Genomic DNA, 22,423 nt, shown 5'->3' with positions numbered 1-22,423 from the left:
GACTTTACGATTTGGAAAAAAAAAAAATTCTACGTGTCAAATTTTTATTGGTTGATTTAGCAATTCACTAATAGTGTTAACACCATGTACCATAATAAAATACATATTGATAGTTTAGGTACCACATTGGACATTTTCAAAGTATAGATACCACATCAAACATTTTATGAAAGTATAGGAACGAAATGTGACACTATCCCTATTTTTTATAATTTCTTTCCATTTTATAATTTTTGTAATTGATATATAAATTTAGATTTTATATATTTCTAAATTATTTATATATTTATTTTCATTTTTATAATTTTTTTAAGAATTACATATATTTGATAAAATATAAATTTTATATTTTATAAAAGAATCTCAAGTTGCACTTTTTCATTGACCAAAGCTATCCAACGTTGTTTTTAACGTACGTTTGTTAAATGAGAGACTAAAAAACATAATATAGGCATACTTTAACTACCAAATTGGATAAAAAAATTTAGGTACCAAAATGAAAAAATAAATATATTTTAGAGGTTAAATTGTAAATTAATATGTCAATATTTAAATTTGCCATTGCACTTTTAAGTGAAATTTGAAATTTACCCTTATACTTCATTTTAATTGGTATTTTCTAGGTCTTCTAAACACATATCAAGTTCAAAGGGTCATCAAGAAGTTAGTGCGAAGAAGCTCATGCTATGATATCTGAGGCACCTAATTTCATCTTATTCATCTTGTATTTTATCAAAGTTTTCTAATTTGATTAATTTATTCATTTCGAGCTTTGCTCTCAATAAATTTCAATCTTGTCCACGATTATGATCTTTTTCAAGCATTTTACATTGAAATAACGATTAATTGACTAATAATATTCAAGTAAAAGGAGTTCTGCATATTTGCTCTTAAAAGTCTTATAAATAGTACGAGGATCTGAAACAGGACCACTAGTCAGAACTAACCAAATTTAAGAGTTGGAAACATTTGGAAAAGAATAGTCTAAACTGTGATTATTTCTTCGGGTTTTCTGTCAAAAATATCAGCTGAACAAGAAAACAAGGTAATACGTCAGTGATACAACCTTGATGAACAACGAGCAATGTCGACTTAAGCGTTAAAAGGGGATCATTATCGAAAAATGATATTCTGCATTCATGCAAATGTCATGCATACACATCTAATTAGGAACATTTGATTCATTTTGATCATGATATCACAATTGCTTGGCATAAATAGGCTCATGAAATGGATTCTATAGGTCATGTTCCCCAGAAAATGGTGTAACAGATTAGAGAAACCATAAATCCTATACCCCTGAAGTTGCAATGGGATGGATTGAAATTATTATGGTGAATCTTATTTCCCTGAAGTTGCAGTGGAGCAGATTAAAGCGACAAATCTTATCTCCCTGAAGTTGCAGTGGAGCAGACTGAAGATAACAAATCTTATCTCTCTGAAGTTGCAGTAGAGTAGATTAAATCTATAAATCTTATCTCTCTGAAGTTGTAGTGGAAAAGATTAAAGATGCGAATCTTACTTCCCTGAATTTGCAATGAAACAAATTAAAGCTACAAGTTACAGACATTATCTCCTTGAAGTTGCAGTGGAGCAGAATTGAAGATAGCGAATCTTATCTCTCTGAAGTTGCAGTAGAGCAGATTAAAGCTACAAACCTTATCTCCCTGAAGTTGCAGTGGAGCAGGTTAAAGATAACAAATCTCATCTCCCTGAAGTTGCAGTGGAGCAGATTAAAGCGACAAATCCTATACCTCTAAAGTTACAGTGGGTCGGACTAAATCAGGTTACAAATCTTATCTCTCTAAAGTTGCAGTGGAGTAGATTAAAGTCACCGATCTCATCTCCCTAAAGTTGCAGTGGAGTGGATTGAAGATTGAAGCAACAAATCTTATACCTTTAAAGTTGCAGTGGGTTAGAATGGAGCTACTTGAAAAAGAGAAGCACCAAAGAAGTCGAGATTCGACAAGACCAGACAAAATTGGCCCTTATAAGGTCTTTGCTCCATTCCCGTTACATGTCAATGAGCAAAGAGGGGCAGCTGTAATGGGCCATTTTCGCCCGGGCCCAAACCAGAAAAAAACCAAATACAAAAATAAATAAAATTTCCAAAATAATTAAACAGTCCAGTCCAAAAATTATAGACCCAAAAAAAATTACAAACCCAAATACAAAAGAGGCCCATTGGCCCAAAAACCTAAACTAACTCAGAAAAAACCTAAACCCTAACACCCAGCCACGCCGCTTCTCCACGTGCCGCGTCAGCTCACCCACCGCTCGAGGTTTGCCTCCCTTGCACCAGATGGCAAGGCACGAATCCTTTTACCTTGCCAAGCCCTGCAAAAAAGAATAAAGAAAGAAGACAGGCAGGGAAGGCAGAAATAACAGAGAAACAGTAGTAAACAGTAGCAAAAAATCAAATATACATTCGACTATGAAAGCCCTAATCAATGTAATATTTACACACGAGAATAATCAAAAGAAAACAAATAATTTCAAAAGGTAGCAATTTTATTTTATTTTATTTTCGAAGTAAATAGATAATAGTAAGTAAATAAAAAGAAACGAAATCGATTACTTTAATCGTCGTACTCGGAGGTTTCTTCGGTCTGGAGGGTGGCAGAGTCTGTGGGTTCACCGAAAATCTCGTCGGCGGCAACTGGGAACTAAAAGGTCCCTTCGTTTTCTTTTGTTTTTTTTCGTTCCTTTTTGAAATTTTGGTGGGTTTTTGGGCATTTTGATCTTAAATCGGGGTTGAGAGTAAAAAAGTGATAAAAAAGGCTTTTTTTTATTTTGCCGGCCACGTGGATGGCGTCGCCATTGCCGGTGACCGACAGCCATCACGGCAGAGCCCGGTGACCCCGATGCCCGGAGATTGGAGAAGGCTCAGAGAGAGGGGAGAGGGTTTTTTGGATTTTTTTAAAAAAAGGGGTTAAAATGAATTTTTTGAAGGTTAGTTGGCGTATATAGGGTGCCAAAATGGCACCATTTTGGAAGGGTCTGAAAGGCCCTAAAACAACGTCGATTTGTGGGCCGACTCGATCCGACCCAGAGGATCCGTGTATTTTTAGCTAAGTGTCTATTTACCTTTTCAGTCCTTCTTCTTTTATGGCCTGTTTCAATCTAGTCCTATTCTTTTTTTCTTTCTTTTTAATTTTACCCTATTATTTTATTTTTATTTTATTTTAGTCCCCAGAGGAACGACGTCGCTTTGGGGACAGGGAATAATTTCCCAATTAGTCCCTCTTCCTTTGCACGCGTTTTATTTTAGTCCTCCAATCTGCCTTTCTTTTTATTTTTAAAATCTATCCTCAAGTTTCGTCAAAATTGCAATTTAATTCTCATTCACTTAATTTCAACCCTTAATATATTTAATATATTTTGTTTATTTATTTGTTATCATTTACTCTTTTTATATATTTAAAGATTATGTATTATTTTTATTCTTATCTTCATTACTACCACTATTATTTATTTATTTATCCATTTATTTATTATTTTCTTTTTATATATTTAAAGTAAGATTGTTACATTTTTTTACATTTTACTTATTCTTTATTGTATATATTTTTTAATCTCATTTTTTACTATTTTATCATTTCTTTTATCATCTTTACATTATTTATGTTTATATTCGTCATAAGACATATACCATTTTTATTTCTTCCATTTGTATTACTTTATTTATTTTATAATTAATACCACAAAATAATGTTGTTATTATTGTTATAATTATACTATTTGTATTATAGTATTCTTTTATTCACCCGTTGTTTATCATCTTAATCATTTTAAATTATCTCATTATCGTGATATCATACATTAGGCTTAAGTACCTATTCATTTGTATATTATATCTGAATAAGTTAAAATGCCCGTCTCTATAAGCATCATGTTCGTTTTTTGCACGATGAGTAAAAAGAAAATTTTAAATCGAAACGACCTTCATTATTTTTGGAATTAGAAAAGTCGTGGTTTTAATTTACGAAATATGACTTCTTTCTAAAACCGAGATAGTCGAATATTTACTTTTAAACAAAAATGAGATTTGAGTAATCGGTGTTTATTCTCGTTATCGAGTACTTAAGGCATTGTGTCCTAACTTACGGGACGTGATCCTTTTTCTCGATTAACTTGAAATAAACCCCTTTTTGCGAAAATGAACTTAGTTAAGTAAGGTTTCAATAAAAGATCGTACTTTAAAATCTTTTCAAATTTTCAATTTTCGATACTAAAGACACCAAGTAATCAACTAGGTACCAATTTTGGGCGTAATGAGAGCGCTAATCTTTCCTCGTGCGTAACCGAATTCCGAACCCATCTTCTGGATTTTTGTAGACCGAAAAACATTGTTTTAATAAATCAAACCTCTTATTAAAATGATCAAATTACGAGGTGACCCGATCACGCCTCTCAAAAGTGATTGGTGGTGACTCCCATTTTTTTCGTTTTTCAAAATAAAGTTGATTTAAAAAAAAAGTTTCGACAGCAACAATTTTATAAATGCATAATCATTTATTTGGTCCTCTAACTTCAAAAAAAATAATTTTAGTCCTTAATTAATTGTTAGTATTGAACTTACATTGTTTGTCAATTACCCTAAAATGGATAAAATATTTTTTGTTAACTTTATTGACATGACATCTACTTATATACCATGATATCAATGTGACTTGACAAATATTACAAATTCAAAAGCTAAAAGAAGTAAAAAAATGTTAAAAGGGCTATATAAATCATTATATCTTCTGTAAATATATGGTTGTTTCTCAAAGATAACGTGAAATTAAAGAACTTACCTGTTCAGGCTTATCTTTTCTAGTAACAGTTTTGAAAGATGACTACATGTTTGATTTTGTTGAACTGGTCTCCTTCACACAATCTATCCTTGAAAGCTTTTGGCATCAGTTCAATCTTGAGTTCTTCAAGTGTTGTAATGAACATCAATCCAACTGGTAACATCTCTAAGCTTTTGCAATCGATGATATCCAAATGACGAAGTTTAGGCATGCTAGATTTATCAACGATTCAGTGTTTTACCGTAGAAATGGAACTAAGTTTCAGGGAGTATAGTTCAGGAAAACCTTCTGTAGAACAGTGAAATTCCTCTTCTGTTGGTGCAAGAGGTAATAGCAAGATGGTTTCAGCTTGCTTGCACAGCAAGTGTCGAGCCTTGCTGAATAAACTATTGAAGAAGAAGAAAGAAATTTTGCAATGGAGAACAGAAAAGAAAGAGATAAAATTGAATGAAAATGAGCTGAATTTTCATTAACATTTTTACAAGGCATAATACCAATACATATATATGAGATAACAACAGCAAAACAAACAAGTTGCCACCTAATAACATACCTAACACCACTAGATTGCCTAGTAACTTGGTAAACTTGATTGAAAACATAAACTTCTACCTAAACTTGTCATTCAGCACCTAATTACATCAAAATACAGTTACCAACTTAGTTCAAAACAAACTAAAATACAAAATGTTCATTTGAGTAACCAAATGAAACAATGCAGTTTCGGTTTGCTGTTAAAGTACGATCCCTGCATGGCCACCTTGCATGGTCACCTTGGCTGCTGCATGGGGGTTGACTTCAACACTCCTCCTCAGCTTCTATGCAGCAGACTCCTAGTTGCTTCCTTAGGTTTAGAAATCTCGATGTACCAAGTGATTTTGTGAAGATATCGGCGATCTGACCTTCTGAGCTGCAATGAATTAGCTCGATCTCTCAAGCTTGTTCCATTTCTCTTATCACATGGAGTTTAATGTTGAAATGTTTTGTCCTGCCATGGAAGACAGGATTTTTAGCAATAGCAACTGCTGACTTGTTGTCACAATGTATCACAGTTGCTTCATTCTGCTGTAGATTCAAATCGCTCAAAATTTTTCTCAGCCACATAGCTTGATTAACAGCATTGGCAGCTGCTACATACTCTGCTTCTGCTATCGATTGAGCCACCATTGTTTGTTTTCTTGAGCTCCAACAAATCATAGCTGAGCCAAGTGTAAAAGCATAGCCAGAAGTGCTCTTCATGTCATCCTTTGAACCAGCCCAATCGCTATCAGTGTAGCCAATCAGTTTCAACTCTTCAGCCCTTCTAAACTGTATTCCATGGTTTAAGGTACCTTTGATGTATCTTAGCACCCTTTTCCCAGCCTTGTAATGTTGCTGGTTACAGCAGTGCATGAACCTTGATAGCATGCTCACAGCAAACAGAATGTCAGGTCTTGTTGCTGTTAAATACAGCAAACAACCAACAAGGCTCCTATAAAATGATTCATTGACAGGCTCATGTTCTTCTTGGCTCGATAGTTTTATGCCAACTGCCATAGGTGTGCATGTTGGCTTGCAATTTTGCATTGAAAACTTGGATAAAACTTTCAAAGCAAATGCCTTTTGTCCCAAAAAGATTCCTTGATCAGCTTGTTGTATCTCTATTCCAAGGAAATAAGTCATCAACCCCAAATCTGACATCTCGAACATCTCCTTCATTTTTCCTTTGAAATCTTCTAACATAGTCTTGTCTCCTCCTGTTACAAGGAGATCATCCACATAAAGAGACACAATAAGCTGTGTTTCTGCTTGATTCTTCTTAACATAAAGAGTTGGTTCACTAGGACTTCTTTCGAATCCTAAGCTGATCAGGTATGAATCAATTCGAGCATCCAGGCTCTAGGAGCCTGTTTTAGGCCATACAAGGCCTTTTTGAGCCTGTATACCAAGTGTTCTCTACTAGGCGTTACAAAACCTGGAGGTTGTTCAATATATATCTCCTCTTCCAGAAAGCCATTGAGAAATGCAGACTTTACATCCATCTGGTGAATTGACCATTGGTTTTGAGCAGCAAGAGCCACAAGCAATCTGATTGTATCAAGTCTGGTTACTGGAGCAAATGTTTCCATGTAGTCTAAACCATATTTTTGACTGAAGCCTTTTACAACCAGTCTAGCTTTCAGTTTGTTTAAGCTTCCATCTGTATTGTGCTTGACTCGATAAACCCATTTTACACCAATGATCCTTCTGTTGACAGGTTTTTCAACCAGTTCCCAAGTCTGATTCTTCTCAATCATGCTGATCTCTTCTGCCATTGCTTGCTTCCAACCTTCATCTGTCTCAGCTTATTCAAAACAGGTAGGTTCAACTTTGGCAACTTGTGCTCTTTCATAAATTTCATCCAAGAGCCTTGTGCCTCTTACAGGCACATCATCAAAGTCTACTTCAGGACAAAGTTGCTCAAGTTCAGCTTGGTTAGGCACCATTTCATTTACCTCAGCTTCTGGTGAATTCTTATCCCAATTCCAGCATGCATTTTCATCAAAAATCACATCCCTACTCACTTGAATTTTACTTGTCAAGGGGTCCAGGATCCGATATCCTTTTTTGACTAAGCTATAGCCAACTAGGATGCCAGCCTGAGCTCTCTTTGATAGCTTATCCCTCTTTACTGTTGGTATCTGTGTATAGCACAAGCAACCAAACACCTTTAGATGAGCCAATGAAGGTTTGAAACCAAACCATGCCTCAAAAGGTGTCTTGTGAGTAAGGGCTTTGGTTGGAAGTCTGTTCTGTAGGTAAACAGCAGTGTTCACTGCCTCAGCCCACATGGCTTTGGGCAGTTTCTTCTCAAACAACAGGCACCTGGCCATGTCCATCAGACTTCTGTTCTTTCTTTCAGATACCCCATTCTGCTGAGGTATGTAGACATTTATAAGCTGGTGTTTGATGCCAGCATCCTTGCAAATGGCTTGAAACTGAGCTGAAGTGTACTCAGTGCCATTGTCTGACCTTATCGATTTCAGCTTGCAACCTGTTTCTGTTTCTACAGCAGTTTTAAACTTCACAAACACTTGAGCTACCTCAGACTTATGTTTTAAGAAGAAAATCCAGCAAAACCTTGTAAAATCATCAATGAAGAGGATAAAATACCTGTTTTTGCTGAGTGATTCAGTCCTCATCGGGCCACATACATCAGAGTGCACCAGCTGCAGTCTTTCAGTAGCTCTCCATGCTGCATTTGTAGAAAATGGCAATCTTGCCTGTTTCCCCATCTGGCAGACCTCACACACATCATCATACTCCACTGAATTGGTGAAGTTCTCAGTCAAGCCCTCACTGGCCATTCGACCCATTGACCTGAAGTTGGCATGTCCAAGCCTTCTATGCCAGAGTTTGGAGTCATCTATAGAGGCTGTATATGCTGACTTTGAGTCATTTGACCAATGAACCTCAAAGCATTTATCAGTCATTGTGACTGTCATAAGGCTTGATCCACTTGGATCTGCAATATGGCACTATTTATCATTGAATACAACAGAATAACCTTTCTCAAGCAATTGGGCTATGCTGAGAAGGTTTCTGTCAATCTCAGGCACCAAAATCACATTTGGTATGACCTTGTTACCTGTAGGAGTACATATCAACACCTCTCCTCTTCCTTCAGCCTTTATAAACTGGCCATTTCCAACCTTGACCTTGGTTTTGCAACTTCTATCCAAGGTTTTAAACAAGGAGGCATCTGGTGACATGTGGTTAGTGCAACCACTGTCCAATAGCCAACCTTTTGAAGATTTCTTCTTAGCAGTTAAGCAAGAAACAACAAAGACCTGCTCCTCTTGGTCACTACTGTCCTCAGCTACTCGAGCTTCAACCTTTGGTTGTTGAAATTGGCTCTGCCTTGGCTTGGTTCTATTTTTGCAAACCCTTTCAACATGGCCCTTCTTCTTGCAGTGCTGGCATACTGCTTCTGGCCTGAACCAACATCTGTCTTCTGGATGGCCTAGCTTCTTGCAATATCTGCAGGGCTGGTCATTGCTCCTTGCAGCATCAGGCTTAGGCCTGCTTTTCCAAGGCTTTTTGCCTTTTTGAGCATTGGTGCTCGAGGCTTCTCTGGCCTTGGCTTGAAATGCACCTTCTTGGTGATCTTCAGCTCTACTAGCTCTCCTTTGTTCCTGAGCATAGAAGGTGTTGATTAACTCAGTCAAAGAGATGCTAGCAAGGTCTCTTGAGTCCTCTAGGGAGGATATCTTTGCTTCATATTTCTCAGGCAAAGTGGAGAGGACTTTCTCCACAATTCTTTCCTCATCAAAGTGCTCACCTAGGAGCCTTATACTGTTAACCACTGCCATAATTCTATCTGAATACTGCTTCACTGTTTCTTCTTCTTTTATCTTCAAATTCTCAAAATCCCTTCTCAAATTCAACAGCTGTTGTTGCCTTGTCCTCTCAGTGCCTTGAAACTCCTCCTTAAGCTTGTCCCAGGCCTGTTTTGGAGTCTCACAGGCCATAATTCTGGTAAAGATGACATCTGATACACAGTTCTGAATGCAGGACATGGCTTTGTGCCTTTTGGTCCTCTCATCAGCATGTTGTCTGATCTGAGCTACTGTGGGATTAGCCCTCAGTGGTGCTGGCTCAGCATCTGTGTTAACAACTTCCCACAAATCAAAGGCCTGCAGGTAAGTCTTCATCTTTACCAGCCATATGTGAAAGCTTTTTCCATTGAAGACTGGTGGGGCTGCTGGTGAAAATCCTGAAGAAGCCATCAGGTTCTTTGGTTTGAAGCAACAGGTCCACTAAGACAACGGCTCTAGATACAAATTGTTGGTGCAAGAGGTAATAGCAAGATGGTTTCAGCTTGCTTGCACAGCAAGTGTCGAGCCTTGCTGAATAAACTATTGAAGAAGAAGAAAGAAATTTTGCAATGGAGAACAGAAAAGAAAGAGATAAAATTGAATGAAAATGAGCTGAATTTTCATTAACATTTTTACAAGGCATAATGCCAATACATATATATGAGATAACAACAGCAAAACAAACAAGTTGCCACCTAATAACATACCTAACACCACTAGATTGCCTAGTAACTTGGTAAACTTGATTGAAAACATAAACTTCTACCTAAACTTGTCATTCAACACCTAATTACATCAAAATACAGTTACCAACTTAGTTCAAAACAACTAAAATACAAAATGTTCATTTGAGTAACCAAATGAAACAATGCAGTTTCGGTTTGCTGTTAAAGTACGATCCCTGCATGGCCACCTTGCATGGTCACCTTGGCTGCTGCATGGGGGTTGACTTCAACATCTCCAATGAACGCGGCCTTTTGCAGTTCAAGAATCTTTAAGTTGGGTAGTTTCCCTAGAGTTGGCATTGGATCTGTCCTAAGCTCGGTCTCACTCAAGGACATGAAAGTGATTTGGTACGGAAATTGGCATGCTGGTAAGAACTCACCTATGGAACAAGTTAAACTCAACTCAGATACATGAACACAGGTCAAAATTAGGTATGCCAAAAGATTGAAATCGATGTTTTCGGGACGAGAAACAGACAAGGATCGAAGATGTTCACTCGCAATGATGACCGGGGGATTGGAACCCCAGTTCACCTCGCAATCATCTCTACAAAAAAAACCTTGTTATGCCCAACTCCATAAGATTTGTCATGCAACCAAGATCTTCTACATAACAATTCTTGGAGTTGAAGTTCTCAAGTGTCCTTAAGTTTCTCAAAGTATTCAACCTCAGTTTGGTTTTACTATCACACACCATTGGAAGATATAAATACATTAACATTTCCATCTTGCAGATCACATTTGGTATTTGGACCAGAAACTCTTCATTCATTCGTAAATCCAATGTCTGCAACCTCTTCAAATTGCCTATACTCTGCGATAGCTTCTAGAAGCAAGTAGTTCCCTTTAGACTTAAGTATCTCAACCTGATGAGCTTACCAATATCCCTGAGAAACTCCCCTTCCATATAAATTTCAGCCCCTTCGAGATCAAGGATTCTAAGCAACTTGAAGTTATTGAAAAGATAATTCAATATCCTTCGAAATCTCCACATAAGTTTAAACAATATCCAAAGCCTTGAGATCCATCTCTTATCTTCTCTTAAGTAAATTTCAGCGGTTTCCTGTAGAGAAATACTGATAGACGGTTCTTCTGGATAAAGCTTATTGAAGAACAATAGAGACGTGAGCTTGAGATTTCTCAAGGACTGTATAGGAATATATTCATGCATAGCAACTCTCCGAACTCTACGAGAAACCATCATGTATGGAAGGGAAAAAGGGTTTTCAAGAATCAACGCGAACTCTTCTTGACTAGACTTTGACAAGCATAAATCTCTGTAGACATCATGTAGGTAACATGTTTTGAATTTCATGTTTACCTCTCATTCTCCCACTTGAACCATGCATCTTTTGGCAAGCTCTATTATGTAGGATTCTGCAATATCTTCGATTGATTCCCCTTTATCATTACTCAAAATGCCTTCTGCAACCCATAGTTGAATCAATTTGCCGATCGATATCATGTAACCCTCTGAAAACTGACTCAAGTACAAGAAACATGGCTTTAAATGGTATGGCAAATCATCATAAGCCAAAGCCAATATAGCCGGTAGAGATATACTTGATAAGTTGGATTTCACATGATTAAGCAACATTTCCCATTCTTCTGTTGATCTTTTTGTAGCTAAAATTCCTCCCATCACCACAATGGCCGATGGCAACCTGCAACAATATCCAAGTATCTCCACTGCTAATTTTTTCTTTGCGGAATACTGCTCTGCAAAGTTTCCAAAAACAACAATAATGAAATCATTATTAAGAACCAAAATTAACGCTTGAAGCGCTTTACAGAAAGACTGCCTTTATCTCATGCGAAAACATATATGTAACGTTAACAAGACTCTACTTTAGCTTTATTTAAGTAACGGTTGCGTGCAAGTGATTTAAGAATCTAGGAATAAGTTTGGTATGCGCTTGCGACATTTTTTCTTTTCTTTTGCTACAAAAGAAGATTAAGTTCAAAGAATTGAATAGATCCAAATAAAAAACAAACTCTTCTAAAGAGTACAACCATGTTAAATTTGTTGATGGTATATACTTTTCTAGGAGAAGTCTTTGAAGTGTTGTTCATCAAGTAATTGATCAAACCTTCAAATAGCTGGATATACTGCTCGAGGTGTCTATGCTCGATTTTAGCCTTGAGTTTTGTCTCCTTACACGCAGCAGAGCCCAAAAGAATTCACGGAGTTTGACGGGAGCATTTAATCCACCAAGAAAATGTTTTTAGCATTTTGGCCTTGGGTGGGATTTGAAACCGTGCTCTTAAATGGTCTTACTGGGTAAGAAGCCTAGGGCACAATACCTCTACTATTTCAGAGTTTGAGCGGCCACTCGATAAACAACACTTTAAAGACTTTTTGTTGAAGGGTGTCGACTCTCTTATTAGAAGTCTTTGAAGTGTTATCCTCGAAGCAACTGATTGAACCCTCAAACAACGGAGGTGTTGTGCCTGGGGTTCTATGTTCGATTTTAGACTCAAGTTTTGTCTTCATACTTTGAATAGAGCGCAAAGGGGTTACGGAGTTTGGTGAAAACACTTAGTTCACAAAGGAAATTGGTTGTGTTTTTACCGACTAAGACCCTTTAAAGGCATGAGTATGAACCCCACCAAAGCCAAAATGCTAAAAACATTTCTTTGGTGGATTAGATCTTCGCCAAATCCCGTGAATCCTTTTGGGCTCTCCTCGAAGCAGGAAGACAAAACCTAGTGCTAAAATTGAGCATAAATACCTCGGGAACAATACTTCCATTGTTTAAGGGTCCGATCGGCTCCTCAATAGACGACACTTCAAATACTTCTCCCAATAAAAGACCCGAACCTTCAGCAAAGTCAAATGAAACATGATTTCTAGTATGGTTAAAAAATGTATACTTCAAATGCTAAACAAAAAGCTCATGCTACTTCATAAACCCGCAAACAATATATATTTAAAAGAAGCTTTTCATATTCTTATTTTTTTTTCAAGTAGTTTTGACATTTTTGTCGGCATATATTTGGACAAAGATTTGAAGTATTGAGTATACTCGTATAGCAAAGATGTTGAATTAGTTTAATACTTGAAAATTGAGTAATTAAGATCATTATGTAATACCTCCAGAATCTGTTTCAGAAAATGCAATATTACGAAGAATATTGATGCTCTGCTTGTATGTTAACATCTTCATATCATACAGATATCCTACCCGAGCTGCATGAGCAGATAGCTCCCAGTTGCTGGAAGTGATCAATATCTTGCTAAGACTTTGTGTCTCACAATTGACTGGAAATGCAGGTTTTATACTATCCCAAACCTCAACAGTCCTGATATCATCAAGAACAACTATACATTTATTGTCTTTCAAGATTTTGTACAACTTCTTTGCTAACTCTTCGTCACTGTACTTGCTATCTTTCACACCAAAAATACCAAGCCCATAACAAATGTCTTCCCAGATTTTGTTCCCTTTCCATGGATAAGAAACATAAACCCAAGCATGACCGACGAAATTATACCTTACTTGCTTGTGATTGTACACTGCCTTAGCAAGGGTGGTTTTTCCCGAACCAACCATTCCACAAATCGAAATGACTCGGAAATCTCTATAGTCTTGCAACAGAGTGGAGACTAAATCTGCGATTTGGTCATCCATCCCAACAATAGGATGGTAATAGTGACTTAATTGTTGCCTCTGGCTTTCTCCACCTATGGACTCTTCTACGCCAATTTCTTCCAATTTTCTAGTCAAATAAGTGATTTGGTCTATGATTTCTGATATCTTTGACTTGGTTTTTCGAATTATCCATCTTTCTTCCAGAAAACAAACTGTAGTTTTGCGAAGAAAAGTATGAATGACATCCTCAGCATCATCGACCACATCTTTGATTTCTGCAACCCAGAATCTTATGGTGAACTTATTTTCTCTTAAACCAATACCTATTAAGAAGCTCTTCATTGACCTGAGAGCGCTTCCCATCCGATCAAAATCCTCTCTTATTCCCTTCAAGACTTCCGGTTCTTCCATTAGTAAGTCTTCAATCTTTCTGATAACACTGAACACCGAAACTGCCATAGATTGCGCGTTCCTCTCTTTTTTCTTTTTCTTAATGAATTAATTCTACAATTATTCAACAAGTTTCCAATCAGTTTTAAGCATCGAGCAAAATCACAAGTAAATATTTCAGCACAATGAGTATTCAATGACCAATGAAACATATGTTTTTGAACATTACCTGATGGTTTATGAACGAGAGAGTGCTGCCTCCTATGAACATTATTGCCGGCAATACAGATTAAGAAAATGATGGGTCATTGATCTGCTACCCTTCTTGCGGATGAAGAAAAGAATAAGAAAAATTCAAGCTTAGCTTCCTAGAGTCGAATTCCAATTATTTTATCTGTTACTAATTATAACTTAATCTGGTTTTTCACTTTCTATATATATATATACATATATTATTTTTTAATTGGTGTTTAAAAATTCACTTTGAACTCACAGTAAATAATTGAATTTGAGGTTTAGTTGTATTATAAGGTTACCAGTGAGTTTGTCTTTCGGTTAAACAAATGGCAGTAAGGTTCGGTGTCAAAAACTATTTAGTGTATCGTGACCATCATCTACCCCATAGAGAGAGGATTGTAGAAGATAATGTCATCGTAGTGGTTCGCGACGGAATGTGTAAGTATACACAGTCATTACCAAGTAATGAGTAAAAATTGTATAGTCTCCACAGGGAGTATCTATTAACCAACAATTGTAAAATTAATGTTTTACAAATTGGTTATGAAAATAAAATATTTGGAGGTGATGGATGTCCTATTTAAATTAACAACTTATATGCAAATGAGATGAAATAAATGCAATGAAATGGTTTAACAACAATTCACAAGATTTAATAACAATAACATGAATAAAGCTAGAACAATTACAATTTTTAATTTAATTCATTCATTACCATGTTTAACAATGTTCCGGAAAAATTTCATGTCAACTTGATCATTTATGAACTTGGAATATAAAATCATAGCTCTTTCGAGATCTTAGATTTATTATTTAGAAAAACATGCATATTTCTATGTCAACATTTAACTAAGGATTTCTTAGAATTTATATAAAGTAATAGTGGCGGGTTAGGTTTGAAACAATTTAATTACATAAATCTAAAGTTATGCAAGTAGTAGTGTTCTTTTAGAATTATTACAAGCTTTTAATTTATTCATGATCAGATATAAATTAAGCATGCATCTTCCAATTATTACGTCCATTAATCACTATCTGGGTCAAATTAAGCGAATAATTCTAATGCAGTCAAACATATTTTAATGCATGAACAACATGGATGATTTTAATTGGAAGCATAAACAATTGAGGCACGGAACAATATAAACATGAATTGAATGAATCAAATCAAGGCTTTGTAACCATCCTAGCTAAAACAAATTTAAGTCATTATTATTAATGAAAAATCAATCAAATAATTTGGAATCATGTTTATAAACTATGAACAATTAAAAGAGAAAGGAAGAAGAAACTTTGAGATGAATTCGGTGATTTCTCGAGAACTATCCGTGGTGGCTTCCTTCGATTTCCATCATTGCTCTAATGCAAATTACTTCTCAAGGTGACTGACCAAGAGAACTTTTCTCTCAAGAACTACTTGCTAAGGGAACTCTCAAAGAGAGGATGGGAAAATGAAGGGACATGAAAGGCTAGGCGTGGGAGAGAAGAGAATGAATGATTGATGAGTGATTTAAGAGGTGAATGGAGGTAGTATTTATACATGAGGGAAGGCTTGGGAGTTTGCTAAAAATAGCATGAACATCCCCTAGAAACCTCTCATGCATGGCCAACCATATTTCATGGAAGAAGGGGTTGATTTTTTCATGATCCAAGCTTGATTTTTGCTTGATTTAAGGCATGGGTTGGGCAACAATTATGAGGTTTGATTGGGGCTGATTTGTGATTTTTTACACATATAAGAACCCTTAATTAATTGTTCCAAAGTTGGTTTCGTTGCCCTACCAAGTCATTGCGGAATTTGGGCTTCTTTTCCCCTTAATGGACGGTTTGAGCTCCGATGTAGAAGGTAGACTTGTTCTTTTCAGCATCCTACTTCCAAGCTGGGTTAAAAATAATTTTATTGAGTCCAATGCCTTAGCTTGCCGTCCCATGCTGAATGATATTAGCTCATGTGCATGTATCATCCATACTGGCTTCGAACATGGAACAATTAAGTGTGCCAAGCTATAGCAATTACAACACAAATTATGAAAATTTCAAAATGCAGCAACATAGAGTAGAATTATGTGAATTTAGCACCAAATTAATCAAAAATTATAATCTTGATTTAATTGTGCCAAATTTCTTAATATGTACTAAAAACACATAATTAGTTATCAAAATGCTAAGGATTTGCATAAATTCTAAGTAAAAAGGTGCTTTAAAAATCTATATAATTAGAGTTATCACACCCCAAACTTAATCCATTGCTCGTACTGAGTAATGTTTCATGCGAGCCGAAAATTTCAACAAGGCAATCTCGTACAATATTTAAGTAGAATCAATTCCTCACATAATTATGCATTAACAAATTTATGCCCGCAACCCTTCTTGCAAATAAGTTGCTCGCATGTAAATATAATTTTAAAATTTTATATCATGTAAAAGAATATGTTAACAATAATCATAATTCGCATGTTTTTCTGAGCCATATATAAATCCTACCATTCAATTATTCTTCCTTATTTTAATTAAGCAAGACAATCCTAAGGTTTAATAATGGTCTTCATATGTTGACTTAGTAATTTCTCTCCAATAATGTAGTCGGCATAATTATCAAAATCAATAGGTCTTTTGTAGGGTTATAATGGGGCTAGGCTCAAGGTAGGGATAAAGAGAAGTGATTTTTGAGCTAAATAACCTTAAACTTTCCTTGGATCTTCTATAGCTCAATCTTCCTTACTAATTGGGTTAACACCCCCAAATTTAATTTTGAACTCATGCTCGATGATATTTCTCGGTATTTGATTGTACCTCTTCTTTTCTTTTTCATGATACCTTATTTTGACTTCTCTTATAAGATTTCTTTTCACCAAAGCAAGTAAAGTTAAAGTTGGAGAAAAGATAATGTAAAATTTATGAAAATAAGGAAAGATGGCTTATGATGTAGGCCATACAACTCAAAAATAAGGTTTCAAGGGTTAATTTTAAATATGGTAGGCTTGAAAGGCTCAAATGATCCAAACAAAGTGTGCCTATATCATTTTCAGATTCTTATGCCTACTAGGATTTTGCCTCAAGAAAGTTACTAAGACAATTCTAAAGACTTAAACATTCATGCATGCCTAATTCTAAGGAAAAGTAAATTTTCATGGCTAAAACTACATAAGACTTAGAAAAACAATCATATCATGATTAAGCTAACATAATTTCAAAAAAACTTGAATAGAATCAGAAATTATTAACAAAAATTTTCTCTGAGCATTAATTTATTTCAACATACTTCTGTGTGAAAATTAAAAAAAAAATCATGCAAGATGGCCCTACCCCTTTTTAAAAAGAAGCAATGTTCTCATTGCAAAATACAAAGTTGTGAATATGAATTGTACACTAGGTAGGATCCCAGGAAAAAGAGGTGAGTCATGATGACTACTTAAGTACCAAGTCTTTCCTTGAAAAATCCAATCCTAAACATGTACATTCACATTACTACACTACTTTGCTCTTTACTACAAAACAACAATAATGTAAAAGGCATCAACTTAATTTATTCATGAATTCAAACGAGAAAGAGAAGGCGAAAGAACAAGACAAAAGGGTCAATATTTAAGAAATTCTCCCATTCTATTAATCATGGCATCAAAGTTAGAAAATATGTTAAGGGTGGTTTCGATTTTGGGCAGGTAGGTGAGTAGCTGATGGAAAGGTTTAGAGGTGGAGGGGGTGGCAATTTTAAGGATAGTTTAGGTGTGGTGGTTGGTGGCTTCAAATGAAGGTGCTCAGGTGGTGATTTAGGGAGTTGAAGGCTGTGACATTAAGAGGTTAAGTGAGATGCACTATGGGGCTACTTGAGAGTGTTAGTGGAGAAAGGTAATGGCTGCAGGTTGTGCAAAAAAAGGGTTCAGTATTTCCCTTCCTAGCAGTGTCTTAAGTCTAATGGTAGCACCTTATTGGATCTTAAGTTCCTGTATTGAAAGTAAATTGAAAAAAAACTCAAAGAAATTAGTGCTTGTGTAAAAATTTGACCATTTATTGAACAAAACACATAAATTCTTCGGACTACTTAGAAAAATATTTTTTCAAAAAATTACATTAAATTAAACTCACAGGAAAGACTGGAGGGGTCACAAATGGTCCCGCTTAAATCCCAATCTTCTAGACAAAATTTTAATTAATGTAATGACCCAAAGAAAATTTTATCTAAGTCTTCCATTTTATTCAAATGAAAGAAAAAAACTAAAAAATATAAAATAATGATAGAGAAAGTGAAGAGAGCTCCCACCAATTTATTCAGAATTGTCACTAACCGAGATAGTGTCATAGGGTGATCTATCATACCAACCATACTCATTTAGGAAGTAATCATACTCTTTCCCGACAAATTTTTCCAACATTTTATTTGGGAAAGAAAACCAGAAATGATATTTTCTAGTGACCTTGTTTAACTTCCTATAATTCATGCCAACCTTCCAACTTGTGTTTCAAATATTTGCAATAATTCATCCAATACCGTTATTGTGCTTTCCCAAAACTACAAGTGAATTTTCTTCTTGATTTTTGGTGAACTCAACTGAAATAGTGATAGGTAAAGTCGAAGATAGACCCAAATAATCATATTTCAAATGAGGAAGCAAAATCTTCAGTTCCAACTCAACCGACTCTTCAATCAATGCTTTTAGTTGTGCATACTCTCGGGATAATAACTTTAATGATTCCAATGAACTTCCTGAGTGAATTCCTTCATTTTAGCTTCTAACAAAACCAAACATTCATTGTCTTCATCATCACTTTGACGAATCTACTAGTAGAATACATTCTAATGGATTGTCTAGGGAATTGAGTTCCAATTCTGTAGAAGCCAACAATTCTATCTTGGAAATAGAAGAGCAATCTTCAACTACAACCTGGGATTTAGTAGCATTGAAGACATTACAAGTCACCTCATCATCCAAAATTTCTTTAAATTGAGTATCCTGTTGTTGGTTCTGGAATCGTTGAGGATATGGTAGTGGTGGAATATTAGATTTAACCAAACAACTATTTTCTGGAAATTTTTCTACATCTTACAAAGGTGTTAGATTATCAGAACTGATTGGTTTAGAGTTTACCTCATCAAGGATCACCGTATCTGATTTCTATGAAATAGGATTTTTAACACTCGGTTAAACTTCCTCTTTGTCTTAAGCTACGACAGGCTCATCTTCAACCTCAACCACTTGGGCTCCAATGTCTTTCCACTTGGTAAAGTGACCGTTTTGCAATGTTCTTTGCCCGAAATTATTGGATTTTCAGTATCGCTGGGCAAAGCTCCTTGGGGTCTATTTTGAAGTTCATTAGTTAGTTGACCCACTTGGTTCCCTAAATTCCTCAACTTTGTTGCTTGGCTTTGGATCACTACATTATTCTTTACTATGTACGCCTTTAGCAAATCCTCAAGATTACTTGAAGATTTAGTTGGTGGTGGTTGTTGCACTTGTTGAGAATATTTCGGCAGATAATTTAGTTGAGATGGCATAGAAGAGTTGGTCCCATTGATTACTCTATGGAAAATTTGAATGGTACTGCCATGAAAAGTTGTAAGAGTTTGATTGCGGACCATTCCAATTTTGAATTCCCATGTAATGTTTTTACTCTAGATTCGATGGGCAATTTTGAAATAAATGGTTATCTCCACAGTATTCACAAGAAATATTCTCAAACTAGTTTTGCTACTGACCTATCAGATTACTATTGAAACCATTAATAGTTCTATTCTTAAGCATAGAAAACATAGAGGATACCTGGGCTGCCAAAGAAGTAAGTGCATCAACTTCATATACTCCTGCTACTCGTCTTTCTGAGACTACTCGATTGATTGGCCACTAATAGTTATTGTTGGCAATTCTTTCAACAATCTCATAAGCCTCATTATAAGACTTAGAAAGAAGGGCTCTATTTGCCGAAGCATCCACCATCATTCTAGTATGATCATTAAGACCAATATAGAAATTCTCCATTTGAACGCAATAAGGAATACCATGGTGAGGGCACTTTTGTAATAACTCTTTGAATCACTCATATGCCTCATATAATGATTTTTCGTCAAGTTGTTGAAATGAGGTGATTTCATTTTGGAACTTGGCAGTCAGAGATAGAGGGAAGTATTTCATTAAGAAAAGTTCAACCAACTCTTGCCATGTAGTTACGGAGCTGGACGATAGGGAGTTCAACCATGCTCGTGCTCTATCTTTTAAGGATTATAGAAATAATCTTAGTCTCATTACGTCCTCAGTCACCCCGACTAATTTGAATAAGTCACTCACTTCCATGAATAATCAAAGATGAACACGTGGATCCTTAGTAGGCATCCCACTAAATTGGCCCATTGTTTGAAGCATTTGGAACATCACGGGCTTTAGTTCGAATTGTAGAGCCTCAGTTTTGGGTCTCACAATACTTGAATTGAGCTCGTTGAAGAGAGGAATGGCATATTATCGTATGGTGCAGTTTCTGTCATTGGAAACATTGATAAGTTTGTGAGCATTATAAGCAAATGCTTCTCCTTGAACATGTTGTAAAGGATCCATTATCACCTAAATAATAATGAAAACTTATTAAATTAAAAATAAAAGAAAATTGAACAAAATTGCAAGATAATTAATTTGAAAAAAAATTGACTAGAATAACAGTCCCCGACAACAACGCTAAAGACTTGGTTCGCGATGGAATGTGCAAGCATACACAACCGCTATCTAGTAATAAGTGAGTAAAAAGAGTATCGTCTCCACAAGGGCTCTATCTATTAATCAACAATTGTAAAATTAATGTTTTACAAATTGGTTATGAAAATAAAATATTTGAAGGTGATGGATGTCCTATTTAAATTAACAACTAATATGCAAATAAGATGAAATAATGCAATGAAATGGTTTAGCAACAATTCTCAAGATTTAATAACAATAAAATGAATAAGCTATAACAATTACAACTTTTAATTTAATTCATTCATTATCATGTTTAACAATGTTTCGAAAAAATTCTATGGCAACTCGATCATTTATGAACTTGGACTATAAAATCATAGCTCTTTCGAGATCTTAGTTTTATCACTTAGAAAAACATGCATATTTATAAGTCAACATTTAACAAAGGATTCCTTAGAATTTATATAAAGTAACAGGGATAGACTAAGTTTGAAACAATTTAATTACATAAATCTAAAGTTATGCAAGGTAATAGTGTTCTTTTGGAATTATTACGAATCTTTAATTTATTCATGATCAGATATAAATTAAGCATGCATCTTTCAATTATTACGTCCATTAATCATCATCTGGGTCTTAAGCGATTAATTCTAATGCAGTCAAACATATCTTAATGCAAGAACAACATGGATGATTTTAATTGACATAAACAATTGAGACACGAAAAAAGATAAACATGAATTGAATGAATCAAATCAAGTCATTGTAACTATCTTAGCTGAAAAAAATTTAGGTCCCTATTATTAATGAAAAATCAATCAAATAATTTGCAATCATGTTTATAAACTAAGAACAATTAAAAGAAAAAGAAAGAAGAAAGTCTGAGATGAATTTGGTGATTTCTCGAGAAATATTCGTTGTGGCTTACTCTGATTTTTGCCATTACTCTGATGCAAATTACTCCTCAAGATGGTTGACCAAGAGAGCTTTTCTCTCAATACCTACCTGCTAAGGGAACTCTCAAAGAGAGGATGGGAAAAATGATTGGAAATGGAAGGCTAGGCATGTGAGAGAAAAGAAAGAATGATTGATAAGTGATTTGAGAGGTGAATGGTGGTGGTATTTATACATGAGGGAAGGCTCGGGAGTTTGCTAAAAATAGCATGAACATCCCGTAGAAATCTATCATGCATGGCCAAACATATTTCATAGAACAAGGGGTTGATTTTTTCATGATTCAAGCTTGATTTTTGCTTGATTTAAAGCATGGGTTGGACAACAACTGTGGGATTTGACTGGGGCTGGTTTTTTATTTTTTATTTATACATGTAAGGACACTTAATTAAAATTTCCAAACTTGGTTTGGCTACTCTACCAAGTCGTTTCCGAATTTGGGCTTCTTTCCCCTTTAATGGACGGTTTGGGCTCCAATGTAGAAGGCATACTTGTTCTTTTAGCATTCCACTTCCAAGCTAGGCTATAAGAATTTTGTTGAGTCCAATGCCTTAGCCTATTGTCCCATGCTGATTGATTTTAGCTCATGTGCATTTGTCATCCATACTGGCTTCGAACATGAAACAATTTAGAGTACCAAGCTGCAACAATTATAGCACAAATTATGAAAATTTCAAAATGTAGCAACATAGAGTAGAATTATATGAATTTAGCACCAAATTACTC

General features: G+C 35.4%; 1 protein-coding gene, 1 long non-coding RNA gene and 1 other non-coding gene across 3 annotated transcripts; 1 reads left to right on the top strand and 2 right to left on the bottom strand.

Moving 5' to 3' along the window:
- Positions 1-11,185: 11,185 nt before the first annotated feature.
- Positions 11,186-13,913, bottom strand: LOC121221196 (putative disease resistance protein At1g50180). Its single transcript, XM_041101842.1, has 2 exons — positions 12,956-13,913; positions 11,186-11,580 (listed from the first exon to the last, which is right to left on the bottom strand). Exons 1-2 carry the CDS (start codon positions 13,911-13,913, stop codon positions 11,186-11,188), a joined length of 1,353 nt encoding a protein of 450 aa, XP_040957776.1.
- Positions 13,914-14,719: 806 nt separating this feature from the next.
- LOC121221098 (uncharacterized) lies at positions 14,720-21,806 on the bottom strand. The gene is made up of 3 exons (XR_005918372.1): positions 21,672-21,806; positions 19,841-20,632; positions 14,720-16,085 (listed from the first exon to the last, which is right to left on the bottom strand). It is a non-coding gene; the product is annotated as an uncharacterized lncRNA (long non-coding RNA).
- On the top strand, positions 20,073-20,179 carry LOC121221486 (small nucleolar RNA R71). The gene has a single exon (XR_005918878.1). It is a non-coding gene; the product is annotated as a small nucleolar RNA R71 (small nucleolar RNA).
- Positions 21,807-22,423: the final 617 nt, after the last annotated feature.

Source organism: Gossypium hirsutum, chromosome D09, assembly GCF_007990345.1.
Source record: "Gossypium hirsutum isolate 1008001.06 chromosome D09, Gossypium_hirsutum_v2.1, whole genome shotgun sequence".
Classification (NCBI taxonomy): domain Eukaryota; kingdom Viridiplantae; phylum Streptophyta; class Magnoliopsida; order Malvales; family Malvaceae; genus Gossypium; species Gossypium hirsutum.
The sequence above is the reverse complement of the archived record's forward strand: the minus strand, read 5'-3'. Positions and strand labels throughout refer to the sequence as shown.